We start from the raw sequence: 22,590 nt of genomic DNA on the forward strand, positions 1-22,590 counted from the left end.
GTTTGCTTGCTGGGAGAAGTCCTGATTTTGTGACCACACTGAATGAAGGAAACAACCCCTCTGTGGGCCCAGCTATGCCAGTGGCTAATCTGGCACACTTTAGTCCGGCTCAGAGTAGACAATGAACTACCCTGGTGTAGATGATGCTGCCCTCAGCCTTCCCTGCCCTGCGAGGGGTCTGCTGGTCTCTACAGTGGGGCCACTCTCCATTCCCAGCATGGGGTGGGCTAGTGTGGCATGGGCTGCTCACTGCCCACTCACCGAAGCTGTGCCTCATGGGCAAGCGGGTCTACCCCGCCTGCGGCCCTGGGTGCCCCTACCCTGGGTGCCTGGCTCCTGCCCGGCTCCTGCGCCATGCTCCACCACTGCCATTTCCTCTCAGGCTCCGAGCCGCCGCACCACCACTGCCGAGACACCTCTCCCTCTCTCTCTTCATTTTCACACTCCACCCACTTTTTGCTTGCTTTCTCCATCTCTGCCACCGTCTCTCTTTCTGGACTTGTCTTTATTTGGCACTCCCGGAAGCTGTTGGGCATTTCTCTCCCTGCCTGACCGGGCAGCTGATGTGACTGACACCGACTCCAGCTGAGAAGAAGGAGGAGAAGCAGGAGAAGGAGGAGGAGGAAAAGGAGGAGGGAGAGCAGCGGCGAGGCGAGGGAGGGGGGAGCGAGTGACCGGCCACGGATTTTCATTGCAGAGAGGAGGGGAAGGAAAAAAAAAGCCTACACGGGTCATCAAAACAGGTAACTCAAGAGCAGGCAGCGGCAGGAGGGGCGGGATGCGGGGAGCGGCCCGACCCCTCTGGCCCGGGCAGGCTGGGGCGGGCCCGGCACTGCGCGGTAGGGGTCGGGGGTGCGCTGGAGCTGATGGTGAGGCGGTGGGGCCCGGCCGCAGCGACAGCGGACATCTTGGGGAGGGGGTAGTGGTGAGGGGACGCCTGCGGGCTCGGGCCGGGGCTGCAGGGCGGCGGAGCGGCTGGTCGAGCGCTATTGCCCTGGGTCCTATGTGGGTCAGGGCCCCGCGGGCGCGGCCGTGCTGAGGGCCCGGGTCCCGCTCCGCCCCTCCTCTCCCCTCCTGTCACCTGGAAAGCCTCAACCCCAACCCCTCCGGGTGATACGTGCCAAGAGCCGCGGAGAGGAATTAATCGGAGGTGGGAGAAACCCGAGCAAAATAACACAGCAGGTGAGGGATCCTTTCTAGGACTAAACCCGGACCTCTGCCGCGGAGCCTCCCCGGCTCCCGGAGGGTGCTTTGAGCTATGCCCCAGCCCCCAGCCCGCATCCCGCAGCCTAGCTTTGCGACAGGTTATTAAGAATGCCCCCCGTTTGTTTATGCAGACCTGGCTGTGTTAAGCGATGCGAACCTCGAACTCTATCAGCGTGAGGTTAAGGGAGAATTCTGAGGGAGGCAGCTGCAGGGCTGGTGAGCAGCTGGGTTCAGAGTCCTTGGTTCCTTCCGCCCTCGGAGCCTGAGGTGTGTGTGTGTGAATGTGTGTTTGTGGTGGAGGTGGCTGAGGGGCGTACTGGTTTAGCCCAGAGTGAAGAGTTAAATAGGATCCTTGGGTGGGAGACCTGGGGACCTTTTTATACAAATACGTAAGGGATTCTGCAAACATAAAGCGACATTCAGTGGGGCAAGAAGGCAGCAGACATGAAGAACTGTGAAGCTGAGATGCTGCATTTTGCAATGACTTGACATCTGAAAGGGGTATTCCCCCAGAGATACAGCCAGCACAAAGCTGAGGAGAACTTGTGACCCCACCTAAAAACGTGAACCCTGTCCTTTGCTCTGGGCATTGCTATGGATCTGTATCTTAGCATTACGGCATCAACTGGGAGGATTTTTATCAAGTAAAATACAGATTTCATAACACATAGGGGCAGTCTTAAAGACAAAGACATCTGGGGGAAGCAAGCTTTCTTCATATACATTACCTAAATGTGGTTATTTTCCAATGATGGAAAATGTTCTTTTTTTTTTTTTTCCAGAAGAACACCAGTGGAGGCCAGTCCATTAGGAAAGAGTGGGAAGGAGTCTGCTTAGGAGGGCTGGCTGGGATCAATACTGCAAATTATATTGATATATTTCTAAGCCAGGCAAAAGTGGCAGTGGTTCCTGGGCTACCTTATTTCATTGTTCTGGGAGACTGGAATCACAAAACCAGTCCTACTTCAGAAATACAACTTTACAAACTATTTAGAATAGCAAAGTGGTCAAAGCTGGTCTCATAAGACATTACTACAAGTTGGATATCCTAATTTTATGGAAATCTTATCCTAACATTTCTTTTTGATTACTTATGCAAATTATAAACTTCTTTCCTGATGCTTTACATTTTCAACACAAGGATTTCATAACACATATTCTATTATGAGCATGTTTGCACCTTCTGTAGCAAAGCCAGGTACATACAACAATATGGCCCATTTAAGGCTTGGGCATAACCAAATGCCGGTCTTCAGAATATTCTTATGATTCATTTGCATCTTCCCCCTCAAATGAATGCTGCGCAGATGTGGAAGGTGGACAGTCACAACTCCAAATTAAATGAATAAAATACGTTTTCTTAATTAAATAAAAATGAAGAGGATGTGCATTATTTACTATTATGGCAGAGCTAACCTATATATTTTCGTTATTCTTGGTCAGCTATGGCACTCACTTTAGCAGAGAATAGTGCTTCTTGATATACCACAAGGAGCAAGGATACAAAGATTACATGTATTAGACCCCTTTATACATTTTCTAATCCTATTGCATAATTTTTATTAACCATGTAAAGTATATTTGGAACCCTAAGTTAGGGAAAAAAAAATGAATGAAAATTCCTCCAGGACTGAAATTCATAGGAATCTGAATTAGTAGGTACTGGAAAAGAAGCAAAGTGCAGCAAGGAAGACTGGAAACTAGAACTGTATTCAGCTCCCAGTGTTGACACTGTTTTGCATCATTACCTGCAGCAAATCACATAATCTTTCCATGTTTCAATCTGGCCTTTCAGTGACAATAATGTTGCCAGTGGTTTGTAGTCGAGAGAGAAAAATGGTGAACTGCCAAATATGTTAAATATTCTTTGTGGTTCTGCATGAGTTTTAACATCATGTGCAACAGGAAAAAACCTAATAGCGGCAGTTGCTGCCCTGTAGAACATCTGACTACATGAAAGAGAACATTCTGTGCTTATGCTTATTGGGGCAAAACCAAAGCAACAGCTACAATAAATCAGATACAAATTATCACAGTTATTTAGACAACTGTTTTGTTATGAATTGGTTAAAAGGTTTTGCTTGATGAAGCACCCCTAATATATATAAATTTTAATTCCTTTCTCTAAATTTTAAGTATTTTACAATAGTGGGAGCAGTTGGGAACTTGTCATTTTGCTGAGGTACAGAATCAGCTCCAGTTGCTTGAGTATTTCTGAATAATGAGTAATTTTGGCAGATGTGGTTTACTGACCATTCAAATAAGTAATGCTTTGAACTGTAAGCTGTTCTTCAGAATGTCACCACTAGAACTGTACCAGAATCAACACTTTTATTAAGCAGTGCACACTGAAATGGCAAAAGCACACATAAGCACTGCTGCATAAATGACAGAGATTACGCCAATTCAGCTAGTTCAGCAAGAATATGGGTTTTGGTGCTTAATCTTGAACCTCTGTGATCTTTGTCACCATTTTAGCAAGACTTTATGCCATAGACATGGCCTTAGTGCATATACATACTAGTTACTCTTGTCTTCATTTCACCTGCGTATGTAACATATTCTGACTATGTCAAATTTCAGGGACTCCTTGTTACTAAAAAAGGCCCCATTAAGACTTATTTACTGAGTATATGCTAATGGAAATTGTGATGTGACCCACAGTTTTTCAGAGAACAGAAAGCTGAAGAAATGGCTTGGAAAATCCAAAATACCAGTAGTAGTATACTAGTAGTAGTATGATGGGAATCAAAGGCTTGATGCTTTTGTAGCATATATTTAAAAAAAGGTAAATGCTCAAGTACATAATGGAATAGTGTCATATTTTTCCAAGAAGACATGCTGAGATCTTATGCATTAATGTTATGTTTTGTATTAGTTTAAATACTCAACTGCTTTTTGGAAGGAATGCAAAGAATGATTTACATTTCTGTGTGTAATTTGGCATTGTTTTGAGAGAAGAAACAGCAGAGTAATTCACCTAACAGCTCTGGGTCCTCTAAAGCAACCATCATAGCAAAGGCTAGCTTTACAAGCATCTAGGATAGGTTGAGTTTGATCTTTCTGGGTTTCACAATACCTCACAAACAAAGGAGGGATAAAGAGCTGAATGTCTCAGATCATGTAAATGAGCAAGGTTGCATGGGTTATCATTAAAACTCAGGACTTCAAAGTAGTAACCAGGTTATAGCAGGAAATAGAAAGGTCTTTTTTAGTAGCAGGTGGCCCATTTCATCCTGAATCAGAAGCAAAGGCACATCTCATTGAAATGCTAGCAGCATTCCAGTATTGCAGAATCAGTGGGTTGAATTTTAAAATGGGTGATGTCCAAAGGCCTTGAGTTTTTGCGATGAATAAAGATTGCAAATGAGCTGCAGAGAAAAGGGAGTAATAAAGTAGCTGCTGCCATACTGGAGGAAGGGCCACAGACTGATCAGGGAAGCCAGGAAGAGCCTGACATCATCAGACACTGAGTGCATCTAGGTAACTTGTCTGAGAAACAGAGCACATCTATTCAGGCTTTATTGTCATATGGATATGCAAGAGAAGTAGGGTGTGGAAGTGTGAAAGGCCATGCAAACAAAACTGTTACTAACCTTGGTACTGAATAGTCTCATCTTTTCTGCAGAAGCCATTTCATAGTTTATGTTTTTAGAGCTTCCAGCACTATCTGCATAGTTTTAACTTTGCCCTTTGCTTTGCTTTTCTCCTTTCACATCCCAGAAGTACTGAAACCCCACAAGGGTTTGTACTTTGTGGAGTTTACTCTTTCAAAGAGTGCAAATTCAGTTTGCTTGGAACTGTAGCATAAAGAATCTTACTGTTCAGTTACTATGAACTGAACTGAAGCACTAATAAAATCAATGCCTGCATGCAGTATTTTCTTGGTTCAGCAAGGCAGTGTCCTGACATACAGTAATCAGCCTTGTGACAGGTAATTAAATGGCTTGTAAGGCCTTTAGAATGCTTGATTACATGAAGAATACCACACTAATACATAGTAAACGAGGTGGCTAAGAACATTGTGTTTCTGTTGATCGCAGAGAACATTGGAGGGAGAGAAGAGAAGAAAACCTAGACAAAAGACTATGAGCAGTGGTGACATAAAAAGGAAGCATAAGAAGAATAAGAGAATGTACTTAGAAACTGGGTTGCTTTGGTTATTTTAAGTCAATCATGCTTATACAGACTGTCAAGTCTTGACTTCTTCAGTATATCATTAAATGATGAACTTGTTCTTTGTGATCACAAAATTGATAAGACAGTCAAAATTATTCAGCAAGGGATAGGAGCTCTTCACAGAATTTACACATAATTAGAAACTGAACTGATATTCCAGAAGATACTAAGCACATACATGAACACATTACATATTCCAAATAATTCTTATTAAATTACGAGAGGTCTTACCAGAGTCCATGCTATTATTACATTCACTTACAGACACACAGCTTGACATATGCAGTTGCTCACCCATAATTATGGGACTAAACTGGGATGTGATAAGAAATCTGAAATGTGTCGGCAGTCTTAAGGGTACTTGTCAAAATAGAGACTATTTTACAAAGCAGGTTTGTAATGTTTTTTAAACAGTGGGGTAGAAAAATGCCTCCATTCCTTTCCTGCATGTTTTTGTAGACAGCAACCTGACTACTGCAAGAGGGAGAGAAGCAGGGTGCAAACAGAAAAGTATGTTTGTGGTACCAACGACATAAAGCCAAAGGAAAAAACTTAGGTTAAATGGAGGAAGTTCAACATGAACCTGCTTTTCCCTCTTCTACACAAAAATATTTTTGCTTATAAAAAATAATCCTTTAAAAACACAGAGGGTATGTCAAAGAGTGAAGTCCACAGACAAGATAATTTAGGTAGCACATTCTTATGTACAGCAGTACTCAGCATATCAGTAGTTGTAGCATGCACATTGAGCCACAGACAGAAATATTTTATGAGTATACTAGAGGCAGCTAAGACTTCAAACCAACCTATCAGTCAAAATGGTGCACCCATCCACAAAAAGTAGAAGTCACACTGACATTTTTGTCTTTTTGCTATTCCAGGTATAACATGTGCATTTGGACAAAATAAGGGAAAAAAAATGTCAAAGTTTTAATACTGTTAGATACACAAGACTATCTTTTACTAGGATAAAAAATGTATTTTTTTAATATGTACTTAAAAGAGCATTGCTTCTAAAGGATCTTGTAGCAGATTTGGTGGGACAAAAGAACAAAAAGGTCACCAAGGGCTCTGATTTGAACCCTGGATCATTCTCCTCACACAGCGCTTTACTGAGAGGTCTTCTGGTTTAATCTGATTTGACAACAGTTTGACAAGCCTTTGTTTACATTCCTCCCATACAGCTAATGGGAAACAAACCACAAACCATACAAGGTAATGTTTCTGCCTGCCATCACATGCTTTCTTCTAACCAATACTCCTTTGCTTTTCGTTCTCCACTCAAAATCTTTTATGGTAATAACCCAGATAGCTTCAGGGGCTCTTTGTTACCACTCAGCCAGTACTTGACTGCTTCTGTGCTCTGCCTGGGAAGAAGAACTCCAAATGGGAGTTCCTCTGAGAATGAGGCTCCAAACCAGTGGGTTTTCATTGTCTGGACCAGAATGGTATGCGGCAGGAATTTGGGTCTGATGCCAAAGGCGGCAAAAAGACTGCCCACTCAACACAGGTTGGAGCTGATACATACATTTGAATGGTGGTGTAGGAAAGCCAGTCATTTCAGGCTCAAGCTGGCTGTTTCTTTTAAAGAAATTAAGTGCTGTAAGATGCTTTTGTAATTTGAGGGGATGTTTAAGAATGCATAGAAATTTCCCCTTGATAAATGCTGCTATATATTGTACAGAAGAACTCTTAGAGGACACGGTACTTTGGATCTATAAAACATTCATGACTGGCTCTCTGATAGTACCAGCTGGCAATCAAGGTTTTTGTATATTTAATTTTGTATCTCAGTACCAATTTATTAAAAGACTAGGAGAGAAAGCGCATATGCAGGCTGCTATACTTTGAATAAGACTATGATCTTCCAGGTGGTGTAGGAATGTTAGATAGAATTAAAATGCCACAGTGCTGCTTGTATTCTGTTTTAGGCATCTGCCCTTTTTTGGCATGGAAATGAAAAGCAAAAGCTGTCCTGTAGAATGTCAGGATGATGAGCATGAGTGAGATGTGGCTTAGTTTTTCAGATGCTAGGTGAATATGGAAGGACTGGAACTCAGGGGATAAAAAAAAAGCCCTAACAAGTTGCTGCTTTTTCTTCTAAACTAAAGTTGTGCTAGGAAGTAAAACAAACTTTATGCTATCTCTTGCTGATGTTTGTCAGAATAATACCACACTTTACGGGGTGGCAGCATTCCTATGTTCAAAACTGCCATATTTACATGCCTAGTAAGTCATCATGTGTTTCCTTTTTCCCCTTATGCTACTGCATGGGTTCTCCCTGTGGGCTTGTTACAGTTTGTTTCTTCTTGAGATGGAGCAATATAGTCCTCTGTTGTAAGGCACATTCAGTGATAACAGGAATAATACCCGTGTTTTGGCTTCTAGTTTGATTGCTGTTTGGGATGTGTATATCAGGGAATTTTAGTCTTTAGACAAAGGTTTTTTTCCCCTTGATAACAGATAAAAGATGCTTTGAGAGAGCTGGAGAGAAAAGCAGTGATCTTCTAAGGTCTGTCTATAAAAAGAGATCTTTTTGGTCTTCAGCATGCCTTGTTCTACCTGATTTTGTCTTCACAGCTTTTGGGAAAGAAACAACAGATGGTAGAATTGCCACATACCTTTAACACTCCCCAAAAAGATATCACCAACAGTAAGAAGAGCAGATCTGTGGATCCTCCCTCTGATTTTTTGTGCACAAGAGACTGCTAACAATGTCAGCTTTTAAATGATTGTCAGTAGATGTAGGTTAACACTTTTCCTGGCTCTCAACCTTATTTTCAATGAATCACAGCATACTTCCCCACCAAGAAAGAAACCGAATACAGGATTATATGGGAGTTGAAGCACTGTTGTTTTTAACTCCCTATAGGTAGGGAGCATCAGCTCTGGGAAAGATACATGATTAACCCAAATAATCCACTTTGAGATCAAAGCTTTAATTAAAAGCCCAGTAGAAATGAGGTAGAGAATCTATCTTGATGTAAAAATGTGTTTTATGGGAGCAGAAGCATTCCATAGATGTATTTACATCCCCTTTACTTTTCACTGACACAGGTTTTATTTGGCTCTGTAAGTAGCCCAGTCTTACTATTTATTTATATTATGAGCTCTGATACTATATCACACAGACAGGATCTTCTCACAGTCAAGCTGTACCATTTGTGTTCTGACTCCTTTTGAGCTGCGGCTTTGTGATGTCAGTTTGACCACGCAGAGTGCAGTGTGGAATTATAAGTAATAAGAGAAACAGCTGAATATAGACCAAGAAAATACTGAAGGTTGTCATAATATGAGCCAAATATATGAATCCCTAAATATAGGCAAAGTTGTCAATGTTTAGATTAAGAACAGATGAAGAGAGCTGTTCAATGGAGTCTTCAGAACAGTAGCATTAATTCCAGTCTTATTTGTAAGATAGTCAATTGATGGTAAAGCAAAGTGTAAATGTAAGGTTATTACATGTACAATTGACTGGCTCTTGTATTGTTATATACAGTAATGGCAAAAGTGTACTTGCACTTTATTCATGTATGACAGGGATACTTATGTGTATACTTACGTGCATGCATATATAAAAGTATAGATGCAAATACCATTTAGTTGTGAATATATAAGTACACAAATAAAAAGGTATGTTCAGTGTAAACATAATGTTTGAGGGGTTTTTAAGTACAACGTTCCTTACAAAAACAATAAACCCCTGGCAGCCCTAATTTTATGGTAAAAATGATTCCTACTTCTGTCTAAAAAGATTATGACAATATATTACTTTGTGACTGCCCTGCTGGTAATACCTGCTTTTTAAGAATAACATTTTAGTTCTCCAGATAATGGAAACAGAATAAAGCTGTGAAGAATATAGTGAGCAAAACACTATGTTGCAGCTGGCAAGTGTTGTGTGAAGAGTCCATAGGGTTATTGAGTTGGCTTATTCCTTTGGGCTACTGACACTGTAATCCATATTCTTATCATTTTGCAGAGGGTGGTTTGTTGGGTAGAATTACATATCTTCATTTGTAAGATTCCTCCGACCCTTCAGGTATGTGCAGTCAAACACAGTGGGTTTGTAATCAAACAGCTGGGTCCTTCCACAGGCAAAATCAGGCTGAAGAATCAAAAAGGAACAGGTCTTCCAAAGAAATTTGTATATGCCATCAAGGAAAATTTTGAGGCAGGTGAAAAAACCCCCAGTCTATCAGAGTGTATCTTCACATAAAGACAGGAACAGGAACTATGCTAGAAATACACATTTCCATACTGATGAAATGAGTTGACTGTTAGTATGCTGTGTTAGACTAGCCTGACTTCAGACCGGTTTAAAACATAAGTCTTAAAACAGATACCATTTTAGGTTTTTATGTAGCAGGGTAAAATGTTGAAAAGAATATGTCCATAATAGTTTTGAGGATTAACAGTGCACTGTTTTAAGAAAAGGTTTAGTATTCTCACAAAACTTTAAACATTTCAGAAGTTCTCCTGAAACCCTCATCTCATTCCTGCCAAGATGTTTGTACTTACAAAGTTACTTACAAGTTAAGGGCTTTTTCTGAAGAAAAGAAAAAAAGAAAAATCATTGATTTTTCAAACCAAATAGTGTGAGAGCCCCTCTGAATTTTGACAGTGTTTATATGCCCACTGTCTTGATGTCATCTTCTTTTGGGGGTTTGCTTTTTGTTTAATGTAAATAGGAAAACCCCATAAATTCCAGATAAAGGCTTTCTCATGAGAATGGTTCTCCAAAGGGTTTCTCACTAAAATCTTCTGCTTCACTTTTAGGTCAAACGCAAACTTCATTATATTTATAGGGTGAAGTCTGAAGGTCCCACCTTGTTTGACAGGCAGCATGACTCAGCGCAAGAGCTCTGCATGTGTTTCCACAGTCCTAGTAGCTAATCTTTTCTCACATGTACATATCAAAAATAAAACTACTATTATTATTTTTATGCATAAGATTTATTAATACTAATTTGTAAATAAACCCCTTTCTTTTCACATTACTTTACTTTTTAATTATAATACTTAGGAACTAGATAATCTTAAGGTCCTTTCCAACCCTAACTATTCTATGATTCTATGATTCTCCCTGAGCATGGGGACACTGAGGCGCAATGTTTGTTTTGGTTGCTAGTATTGCACAGTTTATTGGAATCTACTATTATGCTTTGGTATCTCTGCGATACTAGCACTTTTAGCAGGATAGTTTATGAATTTGCACATATATTGAAGGTACACTTAGCTTTTCTAGTCTACAAGCCATACAGCAATCAGTACCTTGTGGGTAGGGACTCCACTACTTGCTTGCCCTTGCTGGGGATACTCCATTGCCCCCACACCCCAGTGCTGGGCAGGGGATGTAGTCTAGTGTGGGAGCTGAGCTGGAGATGTTCACAAGGATCATGTTAACCATGAGCCATAAATCGTCCCCCCTGTGCCCCTTCTTACTGTATGTCACTTAGCAGAATAAAACACAACCTTAAGTAAGAAACATGTATGTTATACATTAAATGATCAGGGATTTAAATATAGCTTTGTCTTTGCTTATATAACCACTTCTCAGTCTGAGGTGTATATAGATAGCACTGTGTTCCCTAAGGTATTGGCCAGTATTCAAAAATGTCAGTGCCTACACTTCCTCACACTGCTCACTTCCTCAGAGAGCAGATAATCACATTGTGGGCAAAGTAATGTGCGAGTTGCTAAAAATTTAACCTAATTTCTGTTTAATTTTAAATCAAAAGCACTGTAGCAGTACTGTACAAGCAGGCCCCTGGATTATTTTTTTTCTTTCCAAAAGGTCATTATTGAATGATTTAAAAACCTTGGGAAACACTGATTCACGTCAGGTACTTTCCTTAGAAGAAAATGAAGTGATGGGAAATCATATCAGAATAAACAGAAAACCACCTTGGCTTCTTGTGGGATTCTTACTACAAAGCATAGAAGACTGAGGCAAATTTCAGAAAGTATATTTTAAAAAATCAGGAAGTATACATTGAAAGTCTGGCTTTCAGTCAAGAATTAACTGAGTCTATATTTTTCCCTCTGTAAATGGCTGATGCAAATCACTACAGACGTAAGTTTTTACCACTTACATTTACAAATATTTCAGTCATCTCAATATCTGATTGGGAGCATACACAGACAATTTATTTGTCATAAATTGTCCACATACAGACTGTCCAAAGCTATGCTAGCAGTGTTTTGAATCTGGATTTTACAATGAAAAACAAGGGTTGAGTGCTGATCGTATGCCCTTTTGACAAAGCAAGTTACCAGATGTCAGCTGCTTCACTACAGCTGCTTATATGCCAGAAAGACAGTATTTCAAAAATACAAGTTTTATCATAAAAGCTGATAAAGCCCCAAGATGAACAGAACTGTAGCATGAGGTAAAGCATTGGCTTTACTTGGCACCTAACACCTTAATGATTTTTTTTTTCAGAATGGCAGAGACTCATGGTTTGATGGAGAGACTGGAGAAAGCAGTGACTCGACTTGAATCATTGTTTTCAGACTCACACAGATCTGGTGGAATGGAGTGTGATGCCATTAATGGAGTCAATGGAAGTAAGTCTGTTTTTTTTGAAGTATCATCTCTCTGTTACCAAAAACCTTCAAGTAGCACATGTGTTTGTCTTCTAAGAAGAAGTGTAATCCCATCCCTTACAAATTTGGTGTCAAAAGAAGTATTTTAAAAATGAATTTAGAAAACTGATGTGACAAGCTTAGGTGTATGCATAATTCGAAATCAATATAGCATAGAAAACTCAAGATTTGACTAGTCTCTAAAATATACTGTTTATATTTCAAGCTTTATCACTCTTTCCATTTGGCATTTATATTGTTGTAGGTAATTTACCAGATGAAAATGTCTGCTTGAGCCAAATTAGCAGAACAAATGAGATATCCCCAAAATTTACAGCATAAGTATTCCCGAAAAAGTCACCAATATAAACATTGAATTTGTTTGCCAGCTCCCTGAATTTCTCACTGTGGACGTACTTCACTGAATTGTTTAATATCCGTAATCAAACATGAGTTTGTTCATAAGCATTTGCTCATTAAGGGCTGCCACACATCCATGGCCTTATAGTATTATCTCTTGAGCTTTTCCTTTCTCAAGTGGATCTCCATATTGGAGAATACACCAAAAAAGTCTACATTTATTTACATCACATCACCAAATAATATTTTTTTCACTCCTTAATTTGTCATTCCTGAAATTTACAGGGTAAATAACCTTAGAAACATGGCCGTTACAGTGTTGATTCAATAGAGTGCCCTCCCTTTTCTCCAGAGCTTGTTCACCCAGAACTCCAGCATATATCCCTTTATGAGATTCATGTCCTTTGCTTTCTGTATTCCTTGGCCCTTCCTGCGTTCTCCAGAGAACAGCACATCCCAGCATGGGCTCAGTTGCTGTACAAAAGCTGCAGAACAAGCAGAAAATGCAGGCAGCTCACATACTGACACAGAAGCAAGCCAGCATATGTCAGCAGCTTTATTGTCCCTGTATGCCAGCCCTTACCCAACAACACATGTGAGGAACCTTCCCCAAAGTCATGTTTACCATGTGCCTATACACTGGCAGCTGCTGTAGAGCAGCTGGCTGAAAGCAGCATTTGTCTGCAGCAGGAAGGGAGCATCTTCCAGCAGGTTTCCATAGCACATGACTTAGCTTCAGTAATGAAATGCTTACAGTCCACAGAAGACCGAAACAGATAGCAAACCATAGCAAAATCATGGAGAGACATGATCCATGTACAAACTGACAATTAAATCAATCACCACTAGGAAATCTACATTTTAAAAAAATGCAGGCTTCAGTCCTATAATGAATCCATTTAGGTGCGTTTCTCTTAATCCAGAGCTCAGTACTGCAGAACCAGGGTTGCTTTTAGAACAGGAGATGAACTCTTCATGTGAGGTACTTCAATTAAAAGTGCTATATCCTTGGCCTAACCTACAAGCTCAGTCAGGTGAAAAGATCCACCCCACAGGAAAGCAGAGCCTTGAAACCCCAGCAGCTCCCTAGAAGAAACCACCTGACAAACCTTGCTGGAGTGAGGTTTTAAAACACACCCACTGAGAGACAGCAGTAAGAAGCTGAGACGAGCAGTACCATGGTGCATTTGCCATCCTGCACTGTATCTCCAGGCAGAGCTGTCTCACACAGGGGCTCTGGAATTAGCTTTTGCTGATGCAGTCAGGAAAGACTGCATTGGTTCTTTGGTTTGGGCAACCGATAGACATATAGTGCCACAAATATCATTCTGTATGCCTGTGTTTCTGTGTCTCTGAAGAGGTTCACGTTAACATCCACAGCAACTGCAGAATTGACAGTCTTACAGAGCAGGTCTCTTCTTCTCCTTTAAAATTGACACTCAGACAGAGTGTGACCTCTTTTAAGTCTTTAGTGGAAATGGAGATACATTGCTTTCTTCTACCATAAGCCCCTCTCCTAAAAGGTAATCCCATAATTAGAATTATTATTGAATTAACATACAATTAATTATTGGGAGAACTGTACCTTTACTGTTTTCCTAAATGGTACTGTAAAAGCAGGATTGCGAACAAATCATTCAACTGCTGTGCACAGCCCACAGCAAATTCTAGTAAGTGCTCTTGGGAGTTAGGTGTATTGAATAGTGAGAAATGGCATAGTTGCTTTCTAGTTTTGCATAGGACAATTGCCGTTTAGTGAACTGCTATTTAAAACTCAGCTCTAAAGTAAAAGATTACAGTGATTCTCTTGGAGACACACAGATTTTTACAAAGAACATAAACAGGCTTTGGAAAGCATCTCCACAGCTAAAACCTTTTGTACACTAGGTCATTTGAGGGTTTTACACACAAACACTTAATATGGAAGAAAGCCCAGAAATTCCTCCGAATTGAAGGTGACATCAAGAGAACAAAAGGAGCCTTGAAATCCCGCCTAGCTGACTAACTACATTTTTTTTTCACACAGGCTATTGCAAACTCCAGTTGCCAGAGCCTTTATTTTTTTCTGTCGAGGAGCCAGATGACTCTTGTGGAATAAAGAGGGCTTTCAAAATTATGAATTTGGACACAATTGTCATATAGTGCCAAGAGGTTAAAGCAGACTCTCTGGGGAAAGCCTGGTACCTCTTCAGAGCTATCTCTAAGCTTCATTAATGAGGGAGAGAGGCTGGGAAGAATTTTAATGTTGGTCTCTCAGATCCTACAGATGCCATAAATTCGCATGTGCATTGCTCATGCTGGACCTAGCAAAGGTTCTGAGGCATAGACAAGATATAAGGGTATGTCAGGGAGTAAAAGGGGGCTGGAAAGTATCCAAGGGAAGATTATTTTTGCTGCCTTAAAAGGTATCACATGAAACCTTTTAAAAGCCAGGTGCATAAGAAACTGATTGTCCACTTTGTCAGGGAACTGCTCAGTATACCATAGAGAAAAAAGCATTTTTATTCCTCTCATAGAATATATAGCATATCTAGTCAATGGAATGTGTCATCTAGAGGACTCATTTGAGCTTTCTTTACCCAGTGGTAGTTTTGCAAGGTCAGACAACAAAGTAAGGATATGACAAAGCCACATTTAACTGCATAAATCCACTGTCAGCCTATTTTAAAGGCTTTTGTCTAACTGGAAATGGAATTGCTTGCTACTAAAACTCACCAAACAGTGCAGAGATCTTCAGGAATGGGTGGGTTGTTCAGTACAGTGTGATTCTTTTTAGGAGATAATACTTGTTTTATATGCAACAACAGAGTTTTGTTAAGACAGTCATGCTTATCAGACCACTAGATCTTTGAAGGGCTGACAAATACTTATTTTAGTATTATTAATATAGAAAAAAGAGGCTTCCCATTACTATATACAGACTAAATTCTCTTCATGTTCCTAGCCGAGTTCTACCAAGAGCAGGTTGTTTTTTTTTCTAGCCAGGAAAAATTCATTATACCTCCTATTTTACTAATGTCACAAATCAATGAGTATGGCAGAAATTAAGTTACAGCAATTTTCCCTGCTTCTATGGTATTTCTCCACCATCTGCTACAAAAGAATGTCCTATGCATTATGTTCTTTATGAACCTATTATAATGGAATGCTCTTCTTCTACAGGCATAGCACCATATGTTGAAGCCTTTGATAGGCTGCTGAATGGAAGTGTTGCTGATTTTCTCAGGTACAGCAAGATTCTTGAAGGTGATGTGAAGACACATGTGAGTATTTACTGATATTTTCTCCCTGTGATGTAAACATACAAGTCTTGGAATCTGTGTGATCAGCCTTGACTGCTGTGTAAAGCAGAATCCTAACAGTGGTACTCTGAATTATTAGTTGTTGTAGTAGTAATAACTTGGCATAACACACTGATGACAGCTGGTTCAGGAGGGACAAAAGGCTGTATGGATCCATAAGAAGAGACTACTCCCCTTCAAAGGTTGAAGACCATAGTACACAAAATATATAAACATTCTCAGTCACAAGAGATTTGAATTGACCTATTGGCTGCTGAGCCCTTTGCAGGACAAGAACACAATAAAAAACAGAAGTCAAACGAGCAGCAAACAATTGGTGGGTCCGAGCAGTAATAACTTCTTATGTTTGTCTTCTAGGCATATGTATCATCATACCAATTAATGTAGATATTTTATTCTTTTGATTGTTTTTATTACATCTCTTTCATTCAGAACAATATATCAGACTAAAAAGTTATTAGGTTGCATATTTAATTGACACCGTTTTTACCATGTATGTCACAGCAAGGAAGATATCACTATGATATCATTTTCTTGATGAAATTACTTTGCAACCTCATAATATCTTGTGATCAGAGCTTGTTTATTTCATTTTATATTTTAAACTCGTCTTCTCTAGAACTGGTGGGATAGAATGATAAGGGATGGGCTCATCTTACCAATAGCTTACCAGTATCGATTTTGCAAGTGAAACAAACACGAAAGAGCCAGGATCAGTCTGACCTGGATCTGAAGGAGTATGAAGCTTTTATTTTTTTCTAGTAGATGCTGTTGGGCTTTTCTGTGTGTAGATTTCCCAGTTCATTGCAGCTGCTACTCTGCATAACAAATGCTGTAGTTAGAAAACCATGCAGTCCTACAAGCTTCTGGGACTTATGCTGCAAGGCCAGCGTAAATATTTTGCAAGACAGCCAAAGTAACCAGTCTGCTCACAGAGCAAGAGCTCTGGGATTATTCTGTGAACTGTGTTTTCTCTGTGGTGTTATATGTTCTTGTTGGTAGACTAGAGTTTCTGACCGAGTTAGGCCTAGAAAAGTAGGAGGTGAGAAGATCAGGCAATAATAGAGGATCTTTTTGTTTCTAAGGAAACGCTGAACTTCCTCCTTATTAGAAAAGGCCTTTTTACCTTACCAGTTATAGCATAAGCTACAGTGTATGTACTTTGTTCTTACAGATAAATCAATAAATGGGGGTGGAGGTTGTCAATTATCAACCTAACTGAGCAGAGAATTGCTCCCTGGAAAGCATCAGTTCTAGCTTCGGTCATTACATTCATTAGACACCACTGTTTTGCAGCTCATTTCTCAACACGCTAGATGTGAGAGATACAGAAATAGCCTTAGTACCAACACTAAGCAGGGACAAAAGTTGCATTTAACATTCTAAATGACTGAAACCTTTTAAATATACACTATCTGTAAATATTTAAATCAGTAAATGTATTAATTTATGCATTTGCCACTATCTGATACTCACAATTGAGTCAATATAAAAGATGATTAATAATTTATCTGCCAAGTCCGTGGATAGTCCCTAGCATATTGTTGATGATGGTGTAATGCAAACTGTGATAAGGAGTATTTGTTAGGACTGTGAGTTTAGACGTGAACAACTTTTCCTTACATAAAGAAACTGGTGATTCTGGATTGCAGCCTCCTCAATATTCTGAAATCCTAGATTCTGAGTTTACAACATGAAGCAGACTGTGGTTGCCTTATGCTCATGCTTATCACTGAAGCAACATCTGTGCTTTACCTTAACAAGTGGAACAAGGAGTATTTTTCTTCTGGGTGTCTTACAGACCATGTGTCCTCAGCATTATACTTGCAGCTGCTGCCTCTTTCACATAATGAGCTGAAGGGGATGGTTGTATTTTATTTCAGAAAACACCTGTTGCCTAGAAAAACCTCACATACCTGACTGAGCAGAATGGTAATATGAGAGAAAGAGAGACTTCATATTATGCTAAAGAAATGAGGGATTTAATCTGATGTGTTTCATGCTGATTGCTGTAAGGATTGTGTGGGTTGTGTTTCTGGTGAAAGGAAGAATACAGCCATAACAAGTAGCTGCTGAGGTGCCCCATTCCTACTTTTCAGCATGCTGTACTCTAAATAAGTCTATTTAAAGAGAATAAAATATATTAAATATATATATATAAAAGAACTAATAGCTAGCTCCTGGCTTTGTTAAACAAAGAGCACAGTGGATTTTACAAAGATTAGTTTATCAAAAAGGAATTCTGCTTAAATTCAATTTTGAGAGCAGCATATTTTTCATTGAAATTACAGTACATGCAGTGGTGAATCTCTGAAGTCAACTGCATTAAAGAAACTAACCACTTTTAAAAGACAGAGAGAATGGTTAGGGTTTTTACTTAGTCTATTTAAAACAAATTATCCTAAACAGCTAAGATGAGAGAGGTCCTTTTCCTGTTCTGTCATTCTGGAATAAAAATCTGGTGATCATATGCATGTTTGTGTTAAATACGAAGTCCACTGCAGACACAGATTTAGTGAGTCTCACATGAGGGTTTTCAAACCACTTTCTGCTGTCCATGTCATAACTATAGAGCATGTGAAGTCAGTGAAAGAGTGAGGACTGCTGTCAACCAGCTGTGTTTGGCCTGACATACCAATGTCTTGGGTGCTGTCACCAACTATTACAGGTTATAACAGCCCTGAAGCAGACTCACCATGTGTGCGAACACTAAACCATTCTTCTGTCAGAATGAAGGAAATTCAAAAAGACTGTAAAACAGACTGTGGGTCTACAGCGTAGGCAGTTCTCTTATGCCCAGCTGATAGAACAGCACTGGGTGATTGCTGGATCAGAGAGACATGAGTCCCATCACTTTGCCCTGATGCATCTGCCACTACAAAAAATGGGCTGAGGATGACAAAGAGTTGCCTGTGGGAGACACAGTCTACCTTCAGATTGTGTCCCTGTGAGGAAGCTGGTCAGGCAGTTTTGGTGGGCTCTCTGCCCTGTCAAAGCAGAGCCAGAAAGATTTTAGAAGGCCAAGAAGCAGGTTTTTGTGATGTGTTTATTGTGAGCTGCTTTACATTGTTTTTGTTTATGTGATATCTCAAGTGGTAGAATACTTTGGCTGGACTTTGAGTAACGTACCAGATGGGACATTATGATAAGAAGACAATGTACTAGTTCTACAAAAGAAGGACAGATAATGTAAAATTTCCATATTTTAGTATTGCATGTGGTACAGAGCACAGCATAATTACAGCCTTCCTGTCAAACACATAAGCTAATACTTGCCTTTTTTTAATTGTTTATTTGTAAAAATCTTTTAACCTCCCAACACGGTTAGCTGAAAGATCAGATTGTCTGAGTGATTAAGTTATGTTATCCTCTTCTCTCATCCAAGCTATTTAGCTTGGAAAGGAAAACTGCAGAAATATGGATTCTTTTTACCTCCTCTTTTCCATCAGCTTCCAGCTGCTGAAATGCAGAGCTCAGACAGCAACCAGCTTGGAGCATTCTACTTACTGGAAGAGACTTGAGATACAAGTCATTACATGTGTGACTACATGAACAAGATAGCATGGAGCAGCAATTCACAGTACATTATCTAGTCTGCAGGGTTTCTGTCTGCGTGTGCAATGGCTTGTTGTCATCATGAGCAGGGGAAGCAATGTTCACCCCACAAACGCTGGTCATATGTACATACCCAGAGTTTCTTTTCTTTATTACATGAAAGCAATGGCATTCTCCTCCTTCCAGGCACAGGCTGTGTAAATACAATAGGACAGCTGAAAGCAGGAGTTATCTTTTATGAGGTATATATGCACTTTGTAAAGTGCAGCTCTGGTTTGGCCTATCATAGAATAGTTAGGGTTGGAAAGGACCTTAAGATCATCTAGTTCCAACCCCCAGTGAAGTTAAAAAATCCTAGCTTCCTCATTTTTTTCAAAGAGTAGTTATTACACATGAAATAGCTGTATCTTTTCTTGTGAGAGAGGTTGAAGAATTAGTCAATGACTTTCATAGCACTGAATGTTGAACAGGATATGCTGCTGCCTGTCATATGCAAAAAACATTTTTGCACTTTATCTTAGCTAATCTAAACCCAGACTATCAAACCCATTATTTCACTGATTCCTCATTAACAAGGCAATTTGCTTACAGGGCAACAGAATGCACAAGTGTACCCTTGTGTTCATCTTTTGTGCCCAGAGGCTCTGCAGTTTTAGGCATTGTGTTGAGAGTTGAATTAGAGCTCAGAAAGGAGGATGATGTCAACATGCCCAAAGACAGACTTGCTGTCAGGATGCCTTTGCTTTTCTGTGGTAGGTATTTTCTGCTACATAAAATAAACACCCAACCAAGTAGCTGCTACAGGACTGGGAAAAACCAGAATACATAAAAAAGAATAAAAAGAGATTTTTTACAGCATACAAGGTACACTCAGCGGAAAGAAAGAGACTGTGTGGAAAAAATGGTACTGTTATCCACCAAAAGTAAAAAAAAAAATTAAAAAAAAATTCATCAACCAGAAAAGCAACCTTGGAAAACTGTCAACATTAAAGTTTATTTTGTAATGCTAATTCAGCTAGATTTCTTACCCTGTGTATGTATATGTCCCAACACAAGCAATAAAGAATGTTCACTTTAGTATGACAAGAAAGATGGAAATGCAATATACACAATGTAGCCAAGTGGTTAATCCAGAAAAAAAAGTATTCTGTTCCTAAGGATGACTTCACTTGTGGCCTGGGCATTGGATCTTTCAAAACAAGCTGGATTTATTGGGTCGGGCAGTGGTGTGCAGATGTGATTATACCTCTCAGACTGTAAGACACCTGGGAATAAGATGGCTCCGGAGCATAAACATGAACTTGTCCATCGCGAATCTAGACAAACATCCCCTGAAAGAGTGTAAGTTTTTCCATTAATTTTGATGGGAGCTGGATCAAACTGTTAGTTTCTTGACACTGACATTGCAGTATATACCACTTGGTTGTCTTATTTAAAAAGGAAAGGAAGACACAAAAGTAAAACAGACTCTCTTGAAAAATGCATGAGACGGTGGCCATTACTGGCCATTTAGTTGTGTATTGGTGGCATAAGAAACATGCAGCTGTGAATTTAGGGGTGGAGTGGGCTGCATGGAGACCTCACAGCAGCCTTCCCATGTAGGGGTCCTGCAAGGATACCTGAGAGGGACTGTAGCAATAGGACACGGGGTACTGAGTCCAGACTTAAACAGGGGAAGTTCAGGTTAGATATAAGGAGGAAGTTCTTTACTGTGAGGGTGGTGAGGCACTGGAACAGGCTGCCCAAAGAAGTGGTAAATGGTCCAACCCTGGCAGTATTCAAGGACACTGTTGGACAGAGCCTTGGGCAGCACAGTCTAGTGTGAGGTGTCCCTGCCCATGGCAGGGGGTTGGAACTAGATTGTCTTAAGGTCTTTCCAACCCTAACCAACCATTCTAAGAAGTGGGTGAAGGTGATAATATGTAATGAAAACATTCCATATGGCATTTCCTCAGTCAGAAACATAAGAAATCAGAAACACAATAAGCCAAGGCTGTCAACAGTTCTTCACAACTGGTTTTCATGGGGCTTCTTTGCATATTGAGTAGTTCCTGACTAAATCCCTAAGTAGCTGATTTCAAAGTAGTGCAGTTGATCAGGGACCATTTTCTGGGTAAGGGTCTAAAACTGTTGGCCCCCTAAAAGCAGGGGTTATAACTGTATGTGGTTACCCAGAACAGTGGGATTTTCTGCTCTCCAAAGGATGCCAAAAAAACTTTATCAGAATGGTTTGAGTGGGAAACCTTACATGAAATGGCAAACCAAAGAAAACTTCATCATGTTTGCCAAGGAAATGTTAAAAGATAACTCTCTCATGAAAAAAATTCTGATTGTGAAGGGCTCTTCACTTGACCAGGTGAATTCAGAATAATATTCAAGTGTTCAGGCTAGAGTGAAGGTTCATGTTTTTCTAATTAATTAATTTAATTAATTATTGGAGCCATTACTCAAGGCATATGTTATATTTCCGGCCATTTGAAGTCTAAATCAGAACTAATCATATGCTCTAGCTTATGCTAATTTTGCTGTCCTCAAAAAATTTTTCACTGAAGTCCTTTAAGACCAAATTTGAGTCTATTGGCAGGAAACCTGGTTTTCTTAGTGGTTTTCCAGTAGAAGTAGTGTACAGACTTAGAGGCATAAGTGTCCCACAGGTTGAAAACCACTGTGTCAGCTTAACCAAAAATTGCATGATAAAATTCCTTGGCTAAATTAGCTAGATAAATGACAGGTCGCTTTGTTGTGTGGACCAGCTGCACTCATAACCACAAGTACGATGTGAGAGTGTCTCTGTAAGTCTGTTGCAAAGTCACTGTGTAGGACACTTGCTCAGGGTAAAATCAGGAGGAGCTTACTAGGAAGAACTGAAGACATAGAGTTGGCACAGATCCAGAGTCCATGAGGAAGCTTTGAAAAGGTAATCAGACTTCTGTTTTTCTTTCTGATTCAAACCAACCCAGGACTGAGAGGGCATGGGTGGCAATCATCTCGGGCACTCTACCTTGGAGCAGTGAGCTCTGTGGTTCTCAAAACAGTAATTTCCAGTGAACCACTGGCAAGTTAAACTATCTTGATTCATCAGGAAAACCAAGACAGAGGAGCAGTCAGGCAGTATCCGTTTTTATCATCAGCGTGAACCTCGTATTACTGAAAACTCCCTTTTTACTGGCATCAGTCCTCATGGTTATTTCTCTTGTGGAGAATTACGATTTTTCAAGTTGGAGTGGTAACGCTACTTAAATCCATTTATTCCAAGCTGAGAAATACACATCCACTGATCTTTTATTACATTTTTCTATGTTTGGGACACACATCTCCCATGCTTGATGGCATTTGTTGTTATCTATTATGAAAAAAACCTTTTATTAATTTTCAGTCTCATGCTTGCTGAAAAGCACAT

General features: G+C 40.0%; 1 protein-coding gene and 1 long non-coding RNA gene across 4 annotated transcripts in view; one reads left to right on the forward strand and one right to left on the reverse strand.

The window, feature by feature from the left end:
- The window catches only part of LOC133208524 (uncharacterized), a 28,720-nt gene extending 28,247 nt beyond the window's left edge, over positions 1 to 473 (reverse strand). For both annotated transcript variants that reach the window (XR_009724411.1, XR_009724410.1), the window contains exon 1: positions 321 to 473. This is a non-coding gene — a long non-coding RNA (uncharacterized LOC133208524). The remainder of the gene's footprint in view (positions 1 to 320) is intronic.
- CAP2 (cyclase associated actin cytoskeleton regulatory protein 2) overlaps positions 473 to 22,590 on the forward strand; it is a 67,348-nt gene continuing 45,230 nt past the window's right edge. The window contains exons 1-3 of one of the 2 annotated variants that reach the window (XM_061346437.1): positions 473 to 743; positions 11,831 to 11,955; positions 15,496 to 15,596. In XM_061346437.1, the coding sequence (XP_061202421.1) occupies positions 11,832 to 11,955; positions 15,496 to 15,596 (225 nt within the window). In that variant the 5' untranslated portion in view covers positions 473 to 743; position 11,831. Of the gene's footprint in view, positions 744 to 852; positions 1,183 to 11,830; positions 11,956 to 15,495; positions 15,597 to 22,590 lie in introns of those variants that run through there. The other variant, XM_061346438.1, reaches the window with a different exon arrangement.

This window comes from Neopsephotus bourkii, unplaced genomic scaffold (genome assembly GCF_033783945.1).
Source record: "Neopsephotus bourkii isolate Nb327-2 ecotype Australia unplaced genomic scaffold, CSIRO-AGI_Nbou_v1 NB_272, whole genome shotgun sequence".
NCBI classification, from domain to species: domain Eukaryota; kingdom Metazoa; phylum Chordata; class Aves; order Psittaciformes; family Psittacidae; genus Neopsephotus; species Neopsephotus bourkii.